Source organism: Toxorhynchites rutilus, chromosome 3 (genome assembly GCF_029784135.1).
Source record: "Toxorhynchites rutilus septentrionalis strain SRP chromosome 3, ASM2978413v1, whole genome shotgun sequence".
Lineage (NCBI taxonomy): Eukaryota > Metazoa > Arthropoda > Insecta > Diptera > Culicidae > Toxorhynchites > Toxorhynchites rutilus.
In genome coordinates this window covers 267723264-267750272 of record NC_073746.1, presented here as the reverse complement: position 1 = coordinate 267750272, position 27009 = coordinate 267723264, and the positions used below count along the sequence as shown (strand labels likewise).

At 39.2% G+C, this 27009-nt stretch overlaps 1 protein-coding gene across 7 annotated transcripts in view; it reads left to right on the top strand.

The window, feature by feature from the left end:
- LOC129775988 (nephrin) overlaps positions 1 to 23936 on the top strand; it is a 497623-nt gene extending 473687 nt beyond the window's left edge. For 5 of the 7 annotated variants that reach the window (XM_055781308.1, XM_055781311.1, XM_055781310.1 and 2 more), the window contains exons 17-18: positions 7328 to 7585; positions 22492 to 23936. In XM_055781308.1, coding sequence (XP_055637283.1) covers positions 7328 to 7585; positions 22492 to 22629 — 396 coding nt within the window. In that variant the 3' untranslated portion in view covers positions 22630 to 23936. The remainder of the gene's footprint in view (positions 1 to 7327; positions 7586 to 22491) is intronic. The other 2 variants (XM_055781309.1, XM_055781312.1) reach the window with 2 other exon arrangements.
- Positions 23937 to 27009: the final 3073 nt, after the last annotated feature.

Sequence of the window (27009 nt, the reverse complement as noted above, 5' to 3'; positions counted from 1 at the left end):
GGAAAATTACCCTTTCATCTTCGATGATGAACGATTCAATAAACAATTATCGCACCGCAAATGGATAGGCAGTTTTATTTATCCATCCGTTTATTTTTACAGGCTCAGTTACATAAGTTTAAAGAACAGGCAGTTTTGAAAATTCTATAAAAAATTCTGTAAGGTTGATTTGTCGCTTTGACGAAAAAAAAAAATTTTTTTTTGTATCGACTTCAGAAAAGTTCCAAAACAGTTTTTGGTAGTGTTTTGGAAAATCTTCTGTAAGTTTGTTAATATTGGAAAACTTTAAAATGTTGACAGAAAAATGTTTAGATAATAGGCCACAAAACCCCAAAACCCTTATGAACATTTCATATTGATACGTTCAGTCATTTTTTTTGCCGAACGATCGAAATTTGAACTAAATCAGAGGGTTACTTCATTGCAAATCGTACCGGAAGTACAAAAGGATATGCGTATCTTCGGAATGAGCGATTCGTAACTTTGGGTTTCATGCGTTGGTGGGTATGAGGATTGCAAGGAGTGAAGACAATCGCATTTCCACAAATACACCCACACACGCTCCTTACCCAAAAACTCATGAAAACTAAAGCTACGAATCGTTCATTAGAACTTACTGTAATATTTACAAAATTATCTATTTTCCAAATCAGTGCAAAAAAAATGTGAATGAATTTATTTCGTCAAAGCAACAGATAAACCTAATGCAGGGCGGACTCGATTATTTACTGTTTCGGATTTATTTTCACTCTATTAAATCGAATCCTGTTTGTAATGAATCAAAAAAATTGTTTTCTCTAATCGGTTTTTATGCATATATTTTTCGTTTTTTGAATATAAAAGAAGAATTTAATTTTTGATACATCCCCTTGAAGTCATAAAATACCTTTCGCATATAAAAATCCGAATTCATTCGGGAGGTGATAGAGAATCATATTTGATGAAAAAAATCCTTCTACGCATATGTTCGAATTTCAACAATGACCCAGTTATAGAACTTTTTGTTTGTTTCGGACTCTGTTGCCTCAAACCTTAGAAAGATGAGAAAATTTAGTACAGAATATAGTTGTGAAAGATCTAAATTAGTGGATTTAAATAACATTTTGTAATTTTCAATGTGTTATTATTAATTTTATCCTAAAAATTCACATTGAACTTGATTGTTCCTATCAATTAAATTATTTTTCTAACCGCTCTACAATTTGTTCTTTGACACCCAACTTCTATCTATCTTAATTTCGCTACAATATCGATATAAACAATTCCTGGTGAAAATTCAAGCAAAATCTTTAAAAACTACGATTTTGACTCCACTGCGCTGCCGTTCTACGCATAGTTGCAACTGAGAAAAACGCATTCAGAGTTTTCTAGCAAATGTGTCTACCAAAAGCTTTAAGCATTCCGGTTTAGCAATACACTGGGTTTTTATAAGCAGAGAACTATTATTTAATGAAATGTGAAAAGATCCCCTCATTTGAATCAATCAATCTTGGTTACAGGCTTAAAAATATGCCTAGAATATCAACATGGGACAATTGAACTTGATGTTGTTTTTTGAAATACTGGGAACAAGCAATACGTTTTTTTGTATTTTTCCGATAGATTATGCATAGAACAATCGTTTTATGAAGAAGGGAGTAATCTGCAATACTTTGCAGAATAAAGGGTGTGTCACATCAAATTGCATCATGGAAAAAACGCTGTAGAAATTTAATTTTTAGGAATTATATCTTCAGCTTTCGCTTATAATCAGATAAGAGTGTATAGATTACGTTGGACATGCTTCACTGTCAATTTTTCGTAAATTTGGAAAAATGTCGTCGAACGAAAAAGAGCGTCGTGAATGAATCCTGTGCACTCATTTCGAGAATCCGGAGTTGTCACATCGGGACATCGGTAAGATGCTGGGAATCGTCCAATCCACGGTCAGCAGAGTACTAAAACGATACTTCGAGAACCTAACCATCGACCGGAAGGTGTAGAACGGCAAAAATGGATGCTCCGTCAGTGAAAAAGATCACAGGCGCGTAGTTAAGCAGTTTAGACGTGATCCGAGAAGTTCGGTCCGGGATGTCGCCAATAAGCTGAATTTGTCAAGTTCATTCGTCCAGCGGACCAAGCAGCGGGAGGGCCTGCGTACATACAAAGTTCAGAAGGCTCCTAACCGCGACGAAAGGCAAAACATGGTGGGGAAGACGCGAGCCCGGAAGCTGTACACCGAAATGCTGACGAAGCCGCATTGCCTGGTAATGGATGACGAAACCTACGTCAAAGCGGACTTTCGTCAGCTGCCGGGCCTGTTGTTCTTCTCCGCAGAGGACAAATTCAGCGTTCCGGAGGAGATTCGCAAGCAGAAACTATCCAAGTTTGCCAAAAAGTACATGGTGTGGCAAGCGATCTGCTCTTGCGGAAAGTGGAGCGCCCCCTTCGTGATGACCGGCACGATAAACGGGCAGGTTTACCTTAAGGAGTGCCTACAGAAGCGCTTACTACCACTATTGAAGCAGCACGAGGGCCCGACCATCTTCTGGCCGGATCTCGCTTCATGCCACTATTCAAAGGACGTGTTGGAGTGGTACGAAGCCAACGGGGTCACCTTCGTGCCAAAGGAAATGAACCCGCCCAACGCGCCGGAGCTTCGCCCAATAGAGAAATATTGGGCGATTATGAAGCAGGCCCTCCGGAAGAACCCAAAAGTTGTCAAATCGGAGGCGGACTTCTAGAGAAAATGGATTTCTGTTAAAAAAAACTACAACCTGACGTTGTACAGAACCTTATGGACGGGGTAAAGAGGAAGGTGCGAGCGTACGGGCTTGGGCTCGAAATATGAATAAAAAGAAAATGCCAAAAGTTGTTTAATAGTTTTTATTTTACTGTCTAAAATTTTCAAAAGAATCGGTCTACTGGGCGAATTTCTACAGCGTTTTTTCCGTGAACCAATTTGATGTGACACACCCTTTATATATCTCGTTGTTATTAGGCATTCGCTAACAATGTGTACATGTGTTCTGTTAAACTTTTTTTTTTATTTGTTTGAGAATTAGTTCATTCTTCTAAACCAGAAATGAGTATATTAGCCCTGCTGAAAGCGTGACATAAAAATCTTGTACTTGAACCGACTTATTCGATATGGATCTACAAAAAAAATATATTATGAATAAAATATCAACGTGAGACAATTGAACTTGATGTTGTTTTTATAAGAGCTTGGAGTAAACTACAACTTTTTTTTGTGTTTTTCCGGTAGACTAGGCATAAAAACATCGCTTTATGAAGAAAAGTGGAGATTGTCAAAAAGTAACATGGGACAACTATGCGTAGAACGGCAGTGCGTTTCGCAACTATAAATCCACTCATTTTTTCTGAGTTACCGACAATATGTAAGAAGTCTGTTGAATTGATGTATATAGTGTACGATGTAATAACTACCTTCATTTAAAAGACTGGCCATTTGAACTTAATTGTTGTGTCCAGACGCGAAACAATAAAAAAAGTTCCAGATGGAAAAACTCCCACTCCTATACTAAATTAACGTCAATTTCACATCAATTACAATAAGTTTCTAACTCGTAGGTCAACTTACTGCTCGTTATAGCTCTTCAAATCACTCATACAACTTGTAAGCTGGATCACTCCTCATAAGTTCTTGATAGAGGTTTGATCTGGTAAACAAGCTGGCCAGTCCAGAATCTATAATTTAATAAACCATGCCTTGACTTTCCGGATTTAATGAATTGATGCCAGATTGCCCAATTATCACACTGTTTCTGATGTAAAAACAGCAATAAATGATTCTGATGATTCCATCTATAGTTATAGTTCTATAGTTGTGAAACGCAGTGCATAAAACCCACTCAATTTTACACCTTAACGTTGAAAGGTAACATTTTTTGGTGCAATAACTCATATTTGAAACATTGAAAAAAATATGTATTTTTTAACTGTATATAATCGAGTCCAAAATTGTATATAATCGAATCACATATAATCGAGTCCGACTTGTATAGAGTTTATTGGAGTTCTCAGAACTGCGATTTTATTTGCGGTGCGATAATTGTTTGTTGAAGTATTTATCATCAAAGAAGAAGAGGTAATTTTCCATTCAAACAAAAAATATTTCTGTATTGAAGGTTCCTACAGAAATCAAGCGGAATCTGTTTGATAATGTTAATCGGATGTACTGTTGACTTAGGTCGTAAAAAATTGTTTTAATCCACAAAAGCATTGAAAGAATCGATTTTGTTCCCGATAACAAATACACCAAGTTAAAAATGTGTTCGTGAAATATTCCAAAACTTGAAAGTTAAAGCTTTAAAATGATGTACATCCCATCTTTATGCCTTGATATTTCACGAAGTTAAAGCATCAATTAAAAATTTCGACTTCACGCTCTGTTGCTCTGGAGTGTCATTTTCCAATGAGCCCATACAATGTAGGCTATGGTGCCAATGAAAATGGTCATCTCGAATTTCAAAAAGTTACACTATTTATAAGAAATGTAGACCACCTCGAAAAAACACCCTACGCAAAATATCATCGGACTTAAGGGAGAGTGGCGCAAAGCGGTCAAAGTTTGAGTTTTTTGAAAATTAAAAAATCACCCAAGGGGGGAGAAATTGGGGTTTTCGAAAAAAAAAATTTGATGCCAAATGTCTTGACATTTCATGAAACGTCTAGTGTCATCTCGAAAAAATTTTTTTTTGTCAAAAAATCGTCATTCTGGGTCTTAGTTTTTTTCGGTGTACAAAATGAAAAGTGTGGTTTTGGGTGCCAATAAAAATAGTTATCTCGATTTTTCATTCGGAACTTGCTACAGAAGGTTGATTTGCACGATATCATTCGGACTTCATTTACTGGTGTCACAAACGTTAAAATTTGAGCTTTTTGAAATACAAAAAATCACCGAAAATCGAGGTTTCAAAAAAAAGTTTAATGTCAAATGTCTTAAAATTGCATTAATCGTCGAGATTTACAGTCACCTCGAATTTTTTTTGTAAAAAAAAATGTATTTTGGCGCTTGGTCGTTTTTCCGCCTGAAAATCGATTTTTAACAAAACATTTTTTTTTTTTAGATAAATGTAAATCTCGACGTGTCATGCAATTTTAAGATATTTGGCATCATTTTTTTTTAAACCCCGATATCCGGTGATTTTTCGGTTTTCAAAAAACTCAATTTTTAGCCTCTGTGACACTAGTAAATGAAGTCCGAATGAGCTTATATTTTGCATAGGCTATATTATCGTGCAAATCAACATTTCGTAGCGAGTTCTGAATGATAAATCGAGATAACTATTTTTATTGGCACCCAAAACCATACTTTTCGTTTCGTACTCCGAAAAAAACTAAGACTCAGAATGCCTATTTTTGAAAAAAAAACGAGATGTCACTAGATCTCGACGTTTCATGCAATTTCAACACAGTTTGCATCAAACATTTTTTTTTCGAAAATCCCGATTTCCTTTACTTCCCTTCTTGGGTGATTTTTCGATTTTCAAAAAAACTCAAACAGACCGCTCTGCGCCACTCTCCCTTAAGTCCGATTGAGCTGAAATTCGGCATAGGGTGCTTTTTCGAGGTGGTGAACATTTTGTATAGGGTAATTTTTTTGAAATTTTATGGTCGATTTTTTCTCAAACATTCATTGACACCCTAATATCCACATTAAAGTCTGCTTCATTTAATATTGGAACACAAACAATTGCGTGTAGTTCAGTCATTTATTAACGAATTCATAATTTGTTTTTCATACAAATGTAGCATTTTCTTTACTCTTTCATAAAAAAAAATTAAAAAAAATATTCATTGCTGTTTCGAATAAATTCTCGTACTTTTCCCGTAATACGACACATTAGGCGGCGCACACCCTTTTCGTCCACCGTTTTGGCGATTTGATTCCACCAGTTCTTCATTTGAGTCATGTTCCTAACAAGTTTTCCCTTTGCCTTAAGCCTCCGCTTCGTGATTGCCCAGTATTTCTCTATCGGCCGGAACTGGGGGCAGTTTGGGGGGTTGAGGTCCTTCGGTATTACGCTGACCCCGTTCGTTGCGTACCATTCCATAACCGTTTTGCTGTAATGGCAGCTTGCGAGGTCCGGCCAAAACATTACTGGACGGTCGTGGGCACGAATAAACGGCAGAATCCGTTTCTGTAGGCACTCTTTTTAGTAGACTTCTGATGTCATTGTCTTGTCAGTGAGAAAGACTTTGGTTTTCTGTCCACAACTGCATATTCCCTGCCAAATCATGTACTTGCGGGCGAATTTATCCGCAAACACGAACTTAAATTTTGCAGGTACATCCCCCCGAGCCGTCACCAAATAAAATTTTTGACCTGGGATTTGCCCAAAGTCCGCCTTCACGTAGGTCTCATCGTCCATCAGAATACATCCGTCGAACTTGGTCAGCACTTGGTCGTACAGCTTTCGAGCACGGATTCTGGCCACATTGTTCTGTTTCAGCGTCCGATTTGGCTGTTTGCTGGCTCGGAATGACCTTATTCCTTCCCGGCACCGTACTGTGAGCGGCCTGGAACTTATTGGCCAAATCGCGGTCTGAAAGATTGGGATTCCTCTTGACGGCCTTGATGACTTTCCCACGCAGTTTCCGGTCGACAGTTCCACTCCGACGCTTCGAATGCGGCTTCCGAACCGTCGTCAATGTTTCTTTGTACTGCTTGATAACACGCCATACGGTATTTCTGGGCATTTTAAGCTGTTTAGCTAGCTTAGATGCCGACAACAATGGATTTTCAAGAAAACTGTGCACAATTTTATCTCTCCGTTCGGCTTCCATGGCGGTTGTTTACAAAATGCTATCGTTTGGTGTTATGACATAAATACATGGTGAAAGGTAATGAATTTCCCGACACGTGGGTGAAAAAAGTTTCCAAATCCGTCCACTATGAGCGCCACAATGAGCAAAAGAATTTGTTCCAATATTAAATGAAGCAGACTTTACTATTTTCCAGTGCTCAGAAATCGAGACAACTTCCATAATAAACAAATAATCACGGTTTCATTGCATCATGCAGTGAAATTACAAAACAAGAATATTAAGGCGAAGTTATTGAACATTTGAGCATATTATTTCAAAGCATAGAAATGTACTCCATAGCTGTCCATTCGGCAACACAAGAGCAGTTCTCCCGTTCGAAATGCATATCACAATGTTTTATTCTTCTCAGCACTATATAAATATCTCATACATCTACAATTTTAATATGATTACATGTACACATCACTCATTCCGAACGGAACAATGAACCGGAATCCTCTCTCGCGGAACTGGATTCACAACCCATCGCACACCGAAATAAAACATAATTTAGATTGATTTGGCACACCATCCGTCAGTACATTCAACAAATTTAGTTTACACAAATACCAGGCCTGGCATTCCTATTTCGCACAGCCAACAGCAGCAACAGCATCAACATCAGCAGCAGCAGCAGCAGCAGTCGGCGCCGCTGGGGATACTGGTCCCACCACCCACCTCGGCGGCAGGCCTCACGGAACGTTTCCCACCCCCGCCCCTGTTTGCTGGCCACGTGCCAGTCAGCAATCCATCATTATGTTCAACTGAAGCGGTAAGTTCCACTGTTCCCATTCACTACCGCCACCGTGCTTGTTTCGGGCCATGTCCGCACAGGGCCGGGATTAGAACTTTTTTTTCCTTCCCCGACAACAAAAATCGATCCTCGCGCTTAGAAATCCGGTCTGATTCCAATTTCACACCCCCGCAACGGTGAACCATTGGAACGCGAATGTTCATTATCGTTATTCCTCAATGTTCCTATCTCCCGTGCGTCTCTCCGGACATCATTTCAATGGCTTCCTAAATATTCATTGATTCTACTCTCGGTTTAATTTTTGTTGGTTTTCATACATATTTTTTTTATGGATTTGCGTTTTTTACTGATCTGAATTGGTTTGGTCTGGTTTGAGGTTGATTGATTTGTAGAATAAAAAAGTAACTCGGTTTGATTATTAACTGCTTTAAAAAATGCAACGGCAATTTGGTGAACTAAATGCGCCAAGCAAACCGAAAAGCGAAATGGTTTGATTTTTTATTCGATTCCAATTTGATTGGGGCTAATTAGTGAGTTTTTTTTATTGTGTGCATGTCGCACTGCATGTTTTACGAGGCAGGTGAGGCGTTTGGTTAGATCGATCTACGTGTTTGCGTTTTCATCCGAAATTCACCGTGTCGCAGTTAACTCATCGTTGCAGGTGTCCAATTAGTGTTCCATTTTGGAAAATGAAACAAATTAACAGTTGCTGTCCCGAGGTGGCACTTTTTTTTGTAAATACCAATGTGGACAAAAAATGTTATTGGGTCATCAAAAAATAATCTATGTACTGTGTTTCTTGTATTGTTTTCACCTAAATTTGATGTGCAAGCATGACTTTACGGATTTATTCAATGGAAAAGGCATTCGTTCGAAATATAAAACTTATTGCTATTTTATTCAATGTATGTACAATGTACTTTTCTTGAGCCATTTTATGTAAATCAGCTTGAATGTGAGAGATAGTAAGTGATTCTGTTCCTTGACTTGGATTTCACTTCTTTCATAACTGAATCATTTGCTAACAAATATTTGTGGATTCAAACATAGAAGTTATAAAATGAGCATGTCTTATTAGTTCTTGAAATCGGACTTCTGGAACAAATCTGGAGTATAATCTGGTTTTCAAATTTGTTTCGCAACTCTAAATCACACTGCGTTTCAATGAGTCATCTGCATGTTTTCAGCGGTATGTACATCATCGAAACTGAATAGGGTAGAGACAATTGGAGAATTCTTCCATGTGCTTTGTAGTACCAAAATCTGCGAGAAAAATCAGCATAAATCGACTGGAATGCATCAACATTTTTCCTAGTTGTCGACACTTGGGAAATTCTCAATGTCAGAAAATGGGTAAAATTGAATTTTCCCCTTTGTTTTTTTGTACTTGAGTTTGTTTCCGAGTGAAAGAGAAAAGAAGAAAAGAAGCTTGGAACTCACGATGATCCAATGTGTGCGAGTTGATTGATGATTTGGACGACATCCTTAAAGACATCCTCGAATCCTACATCCATAGGAGAAAGGCAACCCAATTCCTCGGTAACTTCGAAATCCTTCTCTCATCTATCATCACTGATTAAAATACATAGTCGGCAGCTCGTTCTTAAAAACTTGCAAGCAAGCAATTTTCGCTCCAACTTGTTCTTTTTTGACGCATGTTTTGACTCATATTTTCGTTTCAGATTGTACCTTTAAAACAGCAGCAGCTTCATTAAAAAATCAATTAAACCAAGATTTATACACGTAAAAAAGTATATTTCAGAAAATTTTCCCTGGAACACATGTCCTTCGTCAGCCACTTTCCTTTTTTTACTAGTGCAGGTTTCACAGCGATAAAAATATGCAAATCATACAAATCAAATGTCAAATTCATGGTATGGGTACGCTCGTAATTCTTCGAATCGTTTGACGTTTACTCACAACCGAGTAACTGACAACGTAAAAACACGGTTTTACTGACGTTACTTGCCCGAATTTATGCGAGTGTAAGCAGAACAGAACCAAAAACGTGAAAATATCCTTTGAGTACTAACGAGAACAATTTTCAGAAGGTTAAATTAGCATGGAAGAAACAGAAAAAAACAGAAAATGATCAGCTTGAACACACACCATTAACAAGAATTTTTAACTATATTCTTTATTTCGCTCATATTATTTTTTTTCTTCAAATCAGGCTGCGGGCCGCATATTGGCTACCGCTGATTTAGGACTTTTCTCCCCTTTTACCGGGTGTCTTAGATGTGAGTTTCGAATCACGTTTTGGAATTTCATCAGGAGAAACACTTTTTCCAGGAAAAATCTTTAATCTTTTCTTCGGTTGAGGCCTAACTGGACAGCTCATCACGTCGTTATGATGTTCCTTTAGAAATTGTTTGAAAGAGTCTCCTATCATCTCGAGATTTAAGCTACCGGATGGCAGCTGGTTAATGAGTTCGTGGGGGTTCCATGGTACTATACCGCACTTCTGGAAGCCCGATGTTAGAATTTATATAGTGTGTGGTGCTAGTGTCTTCAAACGTTCACTGATAAGGCTTCCGAGGCGACTTTCGGGAATAGTTGCGTTCATAGAACCCTCACGAAAGGCGCGCCACGCAGATTGTCTTCGATCAGCGCAATTGGCCCGTTCATATGCCTTATAGCTGGAAGAAAAAGTGTCTTGAACCAGTCCTCGAAAATTCTTTCGTCGAACCAGCCAGAAGTACTTCGATTGTAGCGTGTTCCTTGAGGGCCATTAAGTGTCCAAGAATCCCATAAATGTTCTGCCTTGAACACCACGTATGGTGGCAACAGTTCTCCAGTTGCACTTCCGCAAAACATAACGGAAGTTGCGGATTAAGTGCGCTGCACATACAACGTCCCGTCACCGTGAACGTAACGTAATGGAATGAAATGTCAAATATTCTCCCATAGAAATCGTATGGTAGCATTCACATACACAATCACCGGCAAATTTGACGTCGGCAAAATAAGTCCAAGAGAATAGTTGACGGGACGGTGACGATGACGCTGTATGTGTAGCGCGCTTTAACTGAAGTTCCTCACGTTTTCAAAGTACTCTGAGCCACGCTTGCAGTTGGCAAGCTTCTTACACGGATCATCTGACAAATTCCTCTCGTCGTAATTAAACATATTGGAAGCCGGAACACCTTCCAGCCATTCTTTTAAGTTGGCCATGTACTCTGCGATTGTTTCACGTGTTATTGCTGCGCGATTTAGCTTTATATTTTGTGCAAAACGTTTGCTCAGTTGCTGAAATCGTGCAACCCAGTTCCGTGAAGGTTTGTTATTTACGAAAGTTAGCACTTTCCTTTCCTGCTTTGTCAAATAAATTCGAAATATTTCCCGCAGATCATCGGTTGCAACAGGGAAGCCCCACTCAGACAAGCAGCCGAGATGGTCCGAAAACGATAATTCTTCCGCCTCGGTGAAAATTTTCTGATGTCCAGGCTGTTTCTAGTACGATTCGCATAGCTTGTTGTATATTGTTTATCGGCTGCAATTGAGTTGCCTTGCGGCTTCTGTGTGAGACATTTCTTCGGATTTGACTTTTTCAGGCACGCCCTTGAATCTACTGCAGAAACTACAGTATATTTCCGAGCATTATTATCCTTCCGATAGTTCCTCGCCATTTTTTAACTAAACCTTACATAACCTTACAATATGGCTGACGGTGGAAAATTTATCGCTTTCAATTTTTTCTTCAAAAATAACTAGTTTCAACGATAAAATAACGTTGCTGCTGTTGATATATGACAAACGAAAAGTTTTCTGATAAGTTTACACACTTACCAGTATTTAGAATTGTAGGAACAATGTTCACAGAAACATTGTTTCTGGAGCTTCAAATCACTACCGCTCGACGTTTGGAGTTTTTTAATTTACTGGCAAGGAGTAGTTGCGGTTAAAAAAACAGTCAAAGTGAAATGGTAGGAAGGTATTGTATGAACGAATTGTCACATATAATACATGTTTTAAATATGTAATTTTATAAGAAACTATTGAAAAAAATTTATGTCAAAAGTAGCCGCGCATTTCAAAAGAAGTCCCGCACGGCGGTAGTTCTTCGTCTTCGGGTTTGGAATTCACAATAGCTCCGGTTGGTTCGTCCCGATGTCATCCGGGTTGGGTGATGTATTACTCTGCATACTCGTCTCTTCTTCGTCCATCGTAGGCAATGGACAAAGTTTCGTCACAGCTCGCTCGAATGTCGTACCAGTTGAGGTACGTACTGTAACCACAAAAGTCACTCCGCCCTACTCAGGATGCAGCTCCAAGAGGCGAACTAGTGGCCATCGCACTGGTGGTAAAACTTGACCACTTGGCCGACTTTGAGATCAATGGGACGCTGATGCATGGTGGCCTGTCGTTGGAGCTTCTTAAGGTACTCTGTTTTTCACTGGTACCAACACTGCTGCTGGTTCTGCTGGATAATCGGGTGCCTGTTCCTCAGCCGGTTCACTGAAACGTCCTTCATATCTGGGTAAGGTAGGGGCTTCGAAGTCGTTAGGATCCTCCGATAATGGTGCTAATGGTCAAGAGTTCATCGCACTTTATACTTGCGACAGTATCGTGACCAAGTCCTCGTACAGTAGAGAGGTGCTGCCTATCTGACGAAGACAATGTTTTTTTGCCACATTCACCGCATTCCCACAAGCCGCCGAAGCTGGGGGCGCACGGGGGATCATATTCCATCGTATTCCTTCATTTGCGAGAGCGGTAGCGATATAATCGATTTCTTTAGGATTTGAGAACATTTGATAAAGTAGGGGTAGTGTGGGTAAAGTGGTCACCTGCTTGTTTAGTAGTATAACTATTGACTATTGACACCGTATTGATAGTCATCTTATGTTTGAAGAATTTCATAACTTTTTAGTAACCCTGTACTACAGTGGAGCTGTCGCATGTCAAGAAATAAATAAAAACAAAAAACGCTCTCTCGGTAGCCAATCAGGCGTTGTTTTATGCGTTTCGAATTCCAGGTATTTCTAGTGTAATTTAGTTTATTTGACCTGATATTTGCGACAAATCAACAGTTTGAACGACTGTTCACATATTCTAGTGGAGGAGAACAGATATTGAACATATAAAAGAAACGAGAACACAAATTCTACTTTCAACACTTTATTAAAACAAAACAAAACAAGACACTCAACATAAAAAATATAAGCACTAAAACACTATATAAAATCAACAGCAACAGCATCAGGCCTAGATCCGCACCTGAAAAACAGTATCGATAAGTATGTTAATAACACAAGATATTTGTTTTCACTTACCTCAACACCAGGAACAATTACCTAATCAGAACACTAATTATTTGGGTACACACAAGCGACGGATCACAAAACACAAAACAACAGCATGACAAAACAACGTATAAACAATCACAACAAATAAACAATGACAACCCAATTGTCATAGAACAGGAACGGATGGAAACGAACCCGCTATACAACGCGTAATTGTTTATAGCGAACTTTCGAGAAGGAACCCGACCAAAGAAACAATTGCTATAGACTATTCGAAGGGCTATGGGCCAATCATATAAATAGGGCACGAAATGTTCAGAGCTCGGTAGAGACGAATGAACTCTCAGAGTTTAAAGTCTCTCTAATTCAATACCTTCCTTCCTTCCTTCAGAGCTCGGTCATTCTTTGTGTGGACACCGACTGGACAACATCGTTGCTGGACGAGCTGGACGGCGAGGGATCGAGTGCCTTTCTCGAGGCAAGAGGGTGGAGGTGGTAGCGCTGGAGTAGAATAGAGTAGAGTTTTCAAAGGGCCTTTCTCAAGGCTAGAGACGAATGAACTGCAAAAGTTTAAAGTCTCTATAATACAAGACCTTCCTTCCTTCAGAGCTCGGTCAGTCGCAATAAACTCATCGATCAGTATAGATCAGCCATCTTGTCTATATTCGATCTTATCATTTCTCTACTACATCGGGTAGCCAGTCTACTCTACTTCGAAACTCTGCTCAGAAACTATCTGGGCGGAGACATATTGGCGCTGTAGACAGGACTCTCTACTCTATACACAACTCTTCGGAACTCCGTTCAGATACCTCTCTGGGCGGAGACAGATATTTTGTTCAATTTCAGCGATTATTTCGCGTATTTCGCATTTCGTTGTTTGGGGGCAAAGTGGTCAGTGGAGGATTACTACTGACAATGTTCTGTTTTCAAAAGCTGATATACCTTATCATTTTCTGCTCCCTAAAGAGGTCCGCTTTGTGGTTTTGACCCAGGAAAAATATTCCACTCCAACCAAAACCAAGCCTCATTTTCAAAAACGTTATGTGTTTCCTACTACGTTTTTGTATGTATGAGAAAATTTCAATTACAATTCTAGGTGAAGAGGCCTAGATCATTTCATACATGTACCTACTATTTCAATAAAGATTTAAACAAATTTATTCAAGAAAACACGCATAAATCTATCTGTTCTAGCGATTTTTCAACTATTTTTCTAATAATGAAAAATGTACTATTTTTAATTTTCATAATAAAAACCGCTTACTATCTTGAACTACAATAAGCTGAGCTACAATATTCTTCGAAGAACGGGAATTTTAGTGGTATGTGGACACAGGAAATGGGCATGTTCCTTAGGGTGACCACATCCCCCTCAGTTCCCCTACGTGCAATTGATTTCGTGCACAGACGAAGTTTCTGGCGTTGTCCGAAAAAAATATTATCGGGCTTGTTTCGTCTAGCTACGAGCCGTTGGAGAGCGGAGAGAAAGGAGGCTGTGGATAAGTCTCCCACCAGCTCAATGTGTACAGCTTTTGTACTGAAGCAGACGAACAGAGCAATACAGGCTTCGGTAGGAGCAGTCCGGCAGTTGGCGGACTTTACAAACACACTGCCCATATTTGCATAGGAGACCATTCGTGTTGGGAAAATGCATTTTTGTTGTTTTTTGGCCTACAAGCATAACCATGCAAATTTACAATGAAATGATCTGTCCAGTTGAAGGACATTATCGGCAAAAAGACTATCATGAAAGGCATGTTTGGACTTTGCAAAGAATGTGATTCAAATGTAAATTTAGCTTATAGCACATAATACTGGTACTTGTTGATTTTCGAGCGATGTAAGAAAGCTGTATAAAACTACTCTGTTATGCGTGTGGATTGATTTTTCGAAAACTCAAATTGCTCAATATTTTCACATGTCGTTGGAAGTCATCCAGAACAGCACGTAGCCCTACAGCAGATTTTCCCGACAACTTCAAGTGGACCATCAGAGACTGTAGATGTTTCTTTTTTAGCAAGTAGATATTTGAATATCGATTTCGAGGGGCTTCCCAAACTACTGCATAATAATTCGCCGTAATTGTTAAGGACTCAATCCATTTGAGGGCATCGCTTCGCAAGGTGGAAGCGTAGGTACTGGATTTTTTGCATACAGGGGATTACTGGTGACGCGTAAATCAACGAGGAAAAGGAATCGTGGAATGTCAACCATTCATTCAGGTTACCATCAAACTGTGGTAATTCGATGGTACGGAGCTTCACACTGGCAACATGAGAAATGGCTGGGACACCATGATGGATCGTAGAGTCTATTGGAGTTAGAGGAAGAGTAGGGCGCTTGCTGACGAGACCACCTTTTACACGAAAGAATTTCTCTTCAACCTTCGCTCTCACTTTTGCATTAACCGCCACAAATTCAGCACTATTGTAAAATACTTCGTATTCTCCTTGGATCGATTCGAACGTTTCCATGAGAGTATCCAGTCGAGCTAGACGTATTGATACTTCATTTGCATCACGTTCATCATTGAAGTTCGTCACGAAATCTTCGACACGTTGGATTGAATCCAGGACATTTTTCCGTTCAAGCTCCTTCGACTACATTTTTTCTCCTTCATAGTGATGATAACGGGTATTAAATAAAAATGAGAATTTTTTCAATTTTCAAAACTTTTTTTTTCATCGATTTCATTATTTTTTATTAATAATATAATGTATTTTCTTCAAAAAATTGTCAGTGAATGTTTGAGTAAGGGCCGTGGTCTGCTGTTCGACGCAACTTAGTCGTGATGCTCTCACAAGAACGTTGTACGGCACTTACGTCCATTTTCCGGATACAATTCCGGATTCTTGTAGTCAGTTGCTTCGTGTCCTTGGCCCTCCAATTGTTTTTATACACTAGGGCACTGAGTGAGCTAAAGAAATCCTCTATTGGGCGGCACTGGGGCAAGTTTGTTGGGTTACGATCTTTCGGCACGAACGGTATCTTTTCCTCCTCAAGATACGCCAGCGTCTTCTTGGCGTAATGGGAAGACGCCTTGTCCGGCCAGACAAGTGATGTTCGTTCAGGAACGGCAGCAGGATTTTATCGAGGCAATATTCTCGATAGATTTGTTGGTTGATTGCCAGACCGCTCGGCTTAAACCAAGGTGAAATACCCCGGTCGGAAATGGCGATGTACAACATAACCTTTTTTTCAAACTTGTGCTTGAACTTGTATTTCACTTCAGGTGGTGTGGATGACTTGTCGCTGGAGTAGTAATTATCATTTCCTGGAATATGCGTTTTGGACAGCGGAAAATAGCTTTCGTCGTCCAGAACGAAAGACGTCTTGCGGTATTTTTTGGTCATCCACCGACACTGTGATTTAACCTTCTCAATCTGCTCCTCCGTGTACTCCGGCGACCTCGTCTTCTTCCTGCAGACGATTCCTTCCATCTTGAGGGTCCGATGGATCAATACGTGGGAGCAGCCATATTTCCGACCGGCGTCACGCAGGCTGGTTGCGTCCTTGTTGTCAAACAGCTTCTATAACGATGTCTTCCTCTGCTTCGTCATTATTGTCACCGGACGACCACTTCCGACCTTCCGCTCTACGTTCAGGGAACCCAGGATACGATATACCGTACTGACAGGAACATTTTCTTCCTTAAAATGTGCCACCGTGAACTTTTTTCCTTGCTGGAAATGCGTTTCGTAGAACCGTACAATGCGTTCGCGGAGCACGTACTGTTTCGACGCCATCTTTACTTTGACTAAATTCAAACTAGCAAAACCAAACACGCCTACTGTTTCTAGGGAGCCCAAAGAGCAATTTTCTTGGAGAAAGAAAATTTTACGCTCTTTATTCTCATTTTTTATTTAAAACCCATTAATACAGCAGCGGTGATTATGCCACGAATAAGTGAAATAAACGAAAGATCTAGGAAGTACCTTTTGCTTGACGGGAGATTACCCCATCTTTCCACTCCTCTGGTAGCAGTTCTGTGTCCCAGATCCTGACTTTCAATCGGTGTATACGCTCTACAAGTTTCCCGGACCTACCTTGAAGAACTCCGCTGCGAAGTCATCTTTACCAGTCGATGTCGATAAGTATAAGGCCATTTTTGTTGTTTCGCGGATGGTCGCTGAACCTGGCAATTATTGAACTGAACTCGTCCTCTTGGCCGACCTGAGCGTTCAAATTACCGATGACGATATTGATGTCGTGTTTTGGGTAGCGATCATATCCACGCTCTAGCAGCGCGCAGAACTATTCTTCAACGTCTTCGATGCTCTCTAGATGGGGGCTGTGGACGTTATTGATGCTGATGTTGGAGAAGTGGCCTCACATTATGAATCTGCACATGCTTTCGTTGATTGGCCACCAGTCAATAATCCGTTTCTGCATTCCCCCCATCACGGTGAAGGCTGTACCCAGTTCATGTGTGTTGCCACAGCTCTGGTAGATGGTTTAGAAATGATCGAACTCTTCCAATACACCTCCTGTAGCGCTACGATGTTGAAATTACGGGCTCTCAATATTATCGAATGAGTAATAATAAAGTTGAGAGAATGGCAATTCCATGTCTCGAGTGTCCCATCTCTTGTCCGTGTTCTTTGCTAGGGTCAAGTCCTGTTGTCCTGTCTCGAATTTCTACGTGCGTTTCATTTTTACGACCAAGATCCCACCGGGGTTGTATACCCGATCATCACTACGATTACTCGTACCCCGGTCGGCACCGCGAGGAGGTAGGGATAGGAGTTACTGGCCAAGAAGCTAAGGTCCACGAGTAGAGTATATTTGATGCCTGCAAGTACACGAAGTACCGATGGTAAGCTTCATCCAGTCGTTTATCAACCCTGAGAGAGCGATGTCTGGTAAAAATGGCAGGTTGGGTAGACCAATCTATATATACAGCCATTCCATGCCAAACCGATATAGTGGCTCTCAGATTTTTGTGAAAAGTGGTAGTTTTGTTCTTTATCGCAAAGCATTAGACCCGTTTTTTTTATTTTTTCAGTAGGGTGACCAATAACTTTTTAGGGTTGTCCGAAAAATCAACTTTTTTCTCTTGTTTTTCAAAAATGCCCCTTTTTTATATTCATAACTTTTGAACTACTAGACCGATTCAGATGATCGACATATCAAATTAAAGCTAAGTTTTTTAAAAAAATACCATACCTGCAGAAAATTCGAATACTGCTCTCGTTATTATTGATTGTAGTCGTTTTTTATTGTTTCCATAGTCTCGGGACCAAAGGCGCTATATTTTTTTATATTTTTTCTGGAAAGCTGAGAATTTTTCACCTAACATATGTTGGAACCAGCGAGGCGTTTTTTTCGTTTTTGAATTATGATTTTCCAAAATTAACCGATGATTCGAAAAATCATTCCTCTTTTTCCAACACAAAAATTCATAACTTTTTATCTCCCGCCCGATTCAGATGATCGACACATAAAATTAAAGTCAATTAGATAGTCTTTTTTGAAAAAAATAATTATAGTATTAGTTATTGTATTATTTATTGTAATTATTTATTGTATTAGTTTTTTATAGTTTGCATGGTTTCAGGGCCAAGGGCGCTATTTTTTATATTCTTTCTTGATAGCTGAGTTTTTTCACATAACATATCCAAAATTCAGAGAAGCGTTTTTTTAGTTTTTGAGTTATGATTTTTCAAAGTTGACATGTTTTTGCACAGGTAGCTAAATAAGTAGAAAATAGGAATCAGTATAGTTATCGGTAGATATTAAGGACAATGAAAAACATGTACCAGGTAAAGGTATCTCAGGTAAATGCAAAAAAAATAGAGACGACAAGCTATAAAGCAATGGAAAAAAACTTAAAACCCGTTATAATCATGTGAAGAAAATTTCCAGAACTCAGTTATATCATAGTTTTAAACCGGAAAATGAAAATTATATCATCTTAAAACGATTCTCGTTCTTTAGAGTAAAAAGTATGAAAAATATAACAGATGAATTTTAATTCCTACCCACTAGTCGTCTCTACAAACCAAAAAACGACTCTCTGACTTTTGGATATGTTTTGTGAAAAAAACTCAGCTTTCAAGAAAAAATATAAAAAAATATATCGCCCTTGGTCCCGAGACCATGTAAGCTATAAATAATACAATGAATAATTGCGAAATAATTACGGTTAACTTTGAAAAATCATAACTTAAAAACAAAAGAAAAACGTCTCTCTGGTTCGAGATATGATATGTAAAAAATTCTCAGCTTTCAAAAAATATATATAAAAAAATATAGTGCCTTTGGTCCAGAGACCATGAAAACTATAAAAAACAAATACGATCAATAATAATGGAACCAAAAATTCAAATTTGTGCAACTCTGGTATTTTTTCAAAATATTTTGATTTGTCGACCATCTGAATCGGCTCAGTAGTTCAAAAGTTATAATTTTCTTCAAGTTATTTTTTTGAAAAAAGTGGAAAAAGCTGATTTTTCGGACAACCTTAAAATGGAAATCATCACCGTAATGAAAAAATAAAAAAAATACCGGTCAAATGTTTTGCGACAAAGAACAAAACTATCAAACGTCGAGATTTGCTGTTAATTCGAACAAAAAATTGTTATCAAAAATTGACTTTTCAACACCCGGTCGTTTTTGCCTGAAAAGTCGATTTTTGACATAATTGTTTTTCGAGATAACAGTAGATCTCGACGTTTCAGGCGATTTCAAGACATTTGGCATCATTTTTTTAAAATCCCGATTTCCTTTACTTGGGTTATTTTTCGATTTTCCAAAAACTAAAATTTTGACCGCTGTGCGACACTAGTAAATGAAGTCCGATTGAGCTGATATTTTGTAGAGGGAGGAGTCAGGGTATGCAAACGCAAACTTTGACCACTGTGCCACACTAGTAAATGAAGTCTGATTGAGCTGATATTTTGCACAGGATAGCTTTTCGTGGGAATCAACATTTTTGATCAAGTTCGCTTTGAAAATTCGAGATGGCCATTTTCATTGGCACTCTAATATACAGTAAAGCCTGTTTTTGTGCGGTTTTCTTTGTGCGATTTTTTTTGTGCGGCTTTTTTTGTGCGATTTTTTTTTGTGCGGTGTAAGAAAAGAAACATATTTGACGAAGTTATCGTCCATTTAGTTTTTTTTCGATGATTTATATGCATTTCAGTGCGAAAAAAGCATATTTGCGTCTCAATTATCCACTTCTGAAATAATTCCCCTTCTTCCATCAAATGCTCTAAGTTTTTCTAAGTTTTCGTATGACATGATATCTAATGGCGCGTCCACATTATGCCGAATGATGTCGATCGGCCTGTACCAGGCGTCATATTCGGTTCATTATGTAATGTGGACGCCCCATCGGGTTCACGAAGCCGAAGTCCCATCGGATGCACGAAGCACGCTAATTTACTTCGTTTTGTTTTGGTTCGACTTTCTCGAACCGGACCCACTTATTTCGGGTTGGGTTCGGTTTGATTCGAGTCGGTTTCCGGCACGTCGGCAAGCCCGGGCGGTACGTCCACATTTAGTCGGCTTTACCGGGCGGCCAAGGCCGATTGGCGTAATGTGGACGTGTCTTAACAGCATCACGTTTCAGCATGCAACTAAAAGCACAAAACAGCCCCGCGCAACCGAAGAGGCAAACTGTCCCATCGCAAAGCAGGGAAACAAAAGGAAATTGAACGGTGAACGGCGTGGATTGGAGTTATTTTCTTGGGGGAAAAGCTTTTTCGGAATACGAAACGAAAGTATGGTTTAGGGTGCCAATAAAAATAGCTAGGGGAAGTGGGAGCATAGTGGTCACCCTAAGGAATGTGCCCATTTCCAGCGTCCACATACCGCTTCAAATCCCGTTTTTCGTAGAATATCATAGTTGAACTCATTGTTGTTCAAGATAGCAAACGGCTTTCACTATAAAAATTCAAAATGGTACATTTTTTATGGATATACAAAAAGGTGAAAAACCGAACTTTTTTTTTGCTTGGAGGTAAAGTGGTCACCTAGTGGGTGCAAAGTGGTCACTTGTACATATCAAGCTAAATTGGATAGATTTGTGCGTTTTTCCGTCCAAATTTGTTCGAATCATATTTGATATAGTAGATACATGTATAAAATCAGTTTGGCATATTCATCTAGAGTCTCAATTTAAAGTTTCACATGCATACAAAAACGTAGTAAGAAACACATAACGTTCCACATAATGGGGCTTTCGAAACCCCGATTTCCGTTACTCCTCCCTTGGGTGATTTTTCGATTTTCAAAAAACTCATTATTTAGACATCATTTGGAACCGCCAACCTAGCCTAGCGGTCTAGGCTACTGGATTTTATTTTGATTGTAAGGGAAACAACTGTTCTCCTTAACGTACAACTCCCGACACTCACCGGCCGACACCAACCAGCAGACCCCTTTATTCTTCTCTCCTTTTTCATATATACTATTTCATGTTTCTCTTATCTTACATTCTATTGCCTCCTCAATCAAGCTAAAGGGATTCGAGATAAGCTTTTCTTAACCTAGACCCTATCTCTATATAAAAATAAACTTTGAGTCATACGATCGTAAAAGCAACAGATTAATTTATTTATTCGGGATCGCTCCGACCTTATCTTTTACCCCTGCACAACTATGAGTCATACTATCTGCGAAGAGAATTGTATGAAGTTTATTCAGGTGCGGCGTATTGATAATTCTGGTTTTAGTACGTCGCAATTCAATGAGGATCGTTCAACGAAAATAAGAAACCAAAAGGCATCAAACCGAAACCAATTACATATTTTCTACTCCATATTACAATTATATCGAAATCAACCTCCCCAAGTAGATACGACAACAAATTTCATTGATCAAGTCAATTATCGACGCATAATTCACCCTAATGAAATGGATTCCCGTGTAAATTGACGTAACCATATCATTTGCGTCGCGCCGTGAAACGCGTCGCACACGTTCGGGGAGGTATAAACAAAATCGATCCAATCACATGTCGCCCACGCACCGGTTTCCGCAACCCGATAACTGCCTTCGAACACAATCCAGAAGCAATCAGCCGATGGTAATTAATCAAACCCGTCATCCGCTTTTCATCTGCTCCACTTTCGGGGTGAAGCTGCTCACACACATCCTCATCCCAGCCCAAGACGGAATGCCGGTCCTGGAAAAACGCAACCGATCACATATTGATACTGTGCGCGCTGTTGGACTGAAAACCGTCGAATGTGGGACGACGGAAATGGGAGCAAAGAGCGATTGTAAAATTCGAATCCATTTCTTAATGGCTTCCCGCACAATCAGGACAAACCCCTAACCGGCGTGTCATTGGGAGGTTGTGGGTTTGATTTGAAAAGAAATCTCGTTCACGCTCACCCCATCTCTCCGGCTGTGGTTGCCTTTGAAGGTCGTACACCAAAATTGCTTGATTGATGTTTTGTTGTGGTGAAGGAGGGTGGGGATGCTGCGGGGATGAAATAAGAGAGAAAAAAAATGAACCATTCAAGGGTTGGCTCAATATTTGTTAATTTCGAACCCAAATCCTTTCTCGTTCTCGTTCTCGATAAATCACGCATTGAATGATTGAAAAGGGAAGGGAAATGATCACAATCGATTGTAATTTGCGTAACGAAATAAGTATCGAACTAATGATGGTATAGAAAAACTTATTTTATTTTATATTTCATTTTCAATCTTGATTTTTAGTTTCTGCTTCCACTACCACCTCCTCCGCCTCAACCAGCAATCACTCTATCCCAAGAAAGTGAGCCGCTCCCCGGCCCAAGCGGCACATCTTGCCCTCTGGCCACTTTCACCGAGTTATATCCCGATAAATCCACATAGCTGCTGAACAACCCCCATTGATCGCAACCTTCAGCTATGAACCGTCTTATTTCCAGCCGTCGAGCCTTCTGCACACCCTCCCGGAACGACCACCCCACTGCAGCACGCCGGAATCGGTGATCTCGTCCGGTCTGCCAAGCGGACCAACCGAGCGACTGCTGCACAACGCGACCCGTTTTTGATAGGAAATCCGGGCCCAGATTCGTCCTAAGTTTTGAGCAGAAGTCAAATCCGAAACGACCCGCCCACGGCTCATAAACACTCATTTTCATCGCCATCTTGTCATCAACGATGTTGCAACAATAAACAGAAACAGGAATCGATCCGCGTGATCTATCCAGCGGAACACTCAAGTGAATGTCTACAAATTAGAAATCAAACGAAAGAAACCAAAACAATTCAAATGTATATGTAACGAGTAGAATGGCCGAACGGAAGTGTGGAACTTCGGCCACAAGCTACACTTTGAATCTACCTAAACTAACTTACAATTCAATCTACGACACATTGAAATCTTCTATCTAACTAAAGCTAAAGTTTAAGGCAAGCGAGAAGAAAACGAGAACCAGTAATGTTTGTAAATAATGTTGAGTGTGAACGCGGACGCGAAAGTTGGGAGGGAGAACGAATAAAAACAGTAATAATCAAAACAGATGATATGTAATAATTTTTATACATAAAATACTAACAAAAAAAAAAAAAGAACAAAAACCAGAGTCGCTATTGGAGACAGGAACAAATAATGATTAACGACGAAGGCAGTACACGAGGAAACCACTTCAATTTTCAATCGAAACCATTTACAAATAATAACAGAACAAAAGTTACACCAGTGAAGGGAAAGACGTTGTGAGATGTAAATAGTCCGAAGGGGATACAATTTTTAAAATATGAACAGAGATGACGGAAGGTCTCAAGATAAACTCAATGTAAAATAATAATAAAATAGAAACGGGACAAAAAAGAGAAATTCAAGTGTATGGAAGAACGTTAAGAACTTCAAATATTCACCACATGGTGAGGAGGAAAATAAGATTAAACCATTTTGAGAGATTGTTTTTTTTAGAACGGAGTTATTCGAACAGAAAAAACGGGAAATAATAAACGAAAATATGTTGGAAGTGGTACTGATTGAGACCCGCGCCGTTAGAAGGAAACAAAATGGGAAAAGCGAACTTGAAACTAGGACAATGAGAAAATATAGTACCGAAGGGAGAAAGAGAAGTAGAAAAGGCCATAGAAACAATTGTTATGAGGGTGAGTTGGAAAGGGAGTTTAAAAGATAAAAACCGTGAATAAATAATTATGCAGGGATTATTTATTGACGTGAAGTTTCTTTCGATCATGAAACAGCCGAAATGCTTTGCAAAAATTGGGTAAGTATTGGTGCGACGCTAAAATTTGATTCCGTTTCGTACAAATAGCGCTATGTTTGCTAATATATAGAAAACTAGCTGACCCGGCAAACTTCGTCCCGCCTTCTACCGAAACTCAACATTCCAATAACTAATTATTTTCAGACACAATTTTTGTGCAATATTTTTCATCCACTTGCAAATAACATATAGCATAATTTTGGGCGGGACGAAGTTTGCCGGGTCAGCTAGTTATAGATAAATAAATGAATTCTTCCTATGCGTCTGCCGTACCACATCAGTACAATTCATTAATGGTTGTGGATAGTTGAAAAACTTGGCCAAATTCAATCTTTTTTAAATTTTTAACACACTTATAGATATTTTTCATTATCTTCGCCTACACTTTAGAAATATTCGCTGAACTAAATGTTAGTTTTTCTTTCATATTTATTCCTTCTATTTTAGTCCATTGCTTTGTGTTTTCCTCTTTTTGTTTTTCTGGTATGGGACGTTTCATATAGCACATGGACACTGACAGATTTTAGATAATTTGATTTCTTCATAACTACGTTGTGTCAGCCAGACCACTGACAGCCGAATCGTGTCCACACTCACCTGCGGGAGCTGTTGGGGGAGGACCGATAAGCAACAGCCTAATTTGGTTCCATTTGCTTGATTAGTTCTCGAGTTATGTTGAAATTTGTGTTCCATTTGTGTGGCAGCCCCCCCTTAGAGAGGTGGAGTGGAGAGTCTAACCACCATAGAATCATGTATTGCACCCTAAAACTTTCACATGCCAAATTTGGTTTCGTTTGCTTGATTAATTATGGAGCAACGCGGAAATTTGTGTTTCGTTTGTATGGCACCCCCCCACCTTTGAGAGGTGGTGAAGAGTTTAACCACCATAGAATCATTTATTGCACCCTAAAACCTCCATATGCCAAATTTCGTTTTATTTGCTTGATGAATTCCCGAGCAATGAAGAAATTTGTGCTCAATTTGTATGGCAGCCCCCCGTTAGAGAGAGGGGTGGGGTCACAAGTATCACGAAAACCTTCCCCGGCCCCAAAATCGCTACATCATCGATCAGAGTGCTTGGTGCACGCATATTGCACCATCGACATTTCAAGTGCACCGAAACACCGATGAATGAAATCCATTGATCAGCAACCCCGATGCCAATGACGAAAAAACCTCAGTCAGCAGAACGTGGCAGCCGGATGCCTGGTTAGGGTCTTGAGTTTAGTTTTAAGTTAGAAAAATAAAGTCAGTCTTTTCCCAATATTCAACTGTGACGGTTCGGTCCTTGTAGTTTTTAAAAACTCCCCCGAACCTCCAAACCCGTTAACTTATATATATATATATATATATATATATATATATATATATATATATATATATATATATATATATATATATATATATATATATATATGGGACATATATATATATATATATATATATATATATATATATATATATATATATATATATATATATATATAAGTTAACGGGTTTGGAGGTTCGGGGGAGTTTTTAAAAACTACAAGGACCGAACCGTCACAGTTGAATATTGGGAAAAGACTGACTTTATTTTTCTAACTTAAAACTAAACTCAAGACCCTAACCAGGCATCCGGCTGCCACGTTCTGCTGACTGAGGTTTTTTCGTCATTGGCATCGGGGTTGCTGATCAATGGATTTCATTCATCGGTGTTTCGGTGCACTTGAAATGTCGATGGTGCAATATGCGTGCACCAAGCACTCTGATCGATGATGTAGCGATATGCGATTGATTGGCCTCTGGACTCGTCACTGCTGATGTTGCGTTCCCGATAAACTTGGTGCTGGTGATCGCTATGTGGTTGAACGACCTCCTTTGGGGCACGTGGACTATCTGCTAGGGTACGTGGACCATTTGTTGGGCTTGTGGGCGATTCGCTGGATAACTCGTTAGGGTACGTGGACTTTTTGTTGGGCTCGTGGTTGATCCAGTGGGTAACTACTCCTTCCCGGGGGGAAGATTCGTCCCGAATCTTTAAATTGTGCATTATCCTTTGTTTGATGAATTTTGCATTGATGGGTGTCCTCAGTTACAGGTGAATTTAGATTTGGTTGATGTTTCAAGGATGGTTCTATTTGTTCTTGATCTGTGGAGAAAGAAGACGCTATGGCTGTGGTGTTATTCTCTAGTTTTACCTCTTCCGGAAAGTTGTTGCTTCTCTTCAAATAAAATCCACTCCTATGGTTGGGATGACTTTGATTTCATGGTTGTGTGTTGTTTTTTCGTCTTCGTACTTTGCGCCGTTTATGATGAGAGAGCAATTGGGATATTTTACTAATATCGTTCCTGTTATCATTCGGTTTTTGATATTGCAGTTCGAGCTCAGTACCGCTGGTTGGATTGCGTTCTTAATGATCAAAGTGTGGCTGTCGATGAGTGTGATGTTCATGATGTCTCGATGATTCTCGTACGGGCAGGATGCGTCGTCTCCTCGAAGGGCGTTGTGGATACAATCGTCGCCTGTTATATTTGCAATCTCCTGTCTATTGCAAATTCTATATTGTTCGACAATGGTACATGCCATATTTGTGGCAAAACTTAACTCTTTACTGACAATGGCAATATTGAAAGGTGTTGATATAATTTTGTTTTTTCTTGGTAATGTTTAAAATCTAAGATATCGGAATTTTTCTGACATAAATATTGGGATCTTGATTACAAATATTATTTTTGTACTTTCATGATGTGTTTCTATACTAAGAAATTCATAAATTTGATCAATATTGTTAATGTGAACATTTTGTTCTTCTAATTTTTCTAGTGCAAACTCTGTTTCATTATTGTTTAATATTGCCCTAGATAAAATCCCTATTTTCGATAGTTGTACAATTTCAAAAATGTCTCTTAGTTGGTTGTTTAGTAGATCTAGATTGAAAAATAGATCGTGAACTATTCCTTTTAGATGATTTTCATATTCTGTGTTTACGTTATTGGCAATTCTCGATATTCTTCTTAAAAC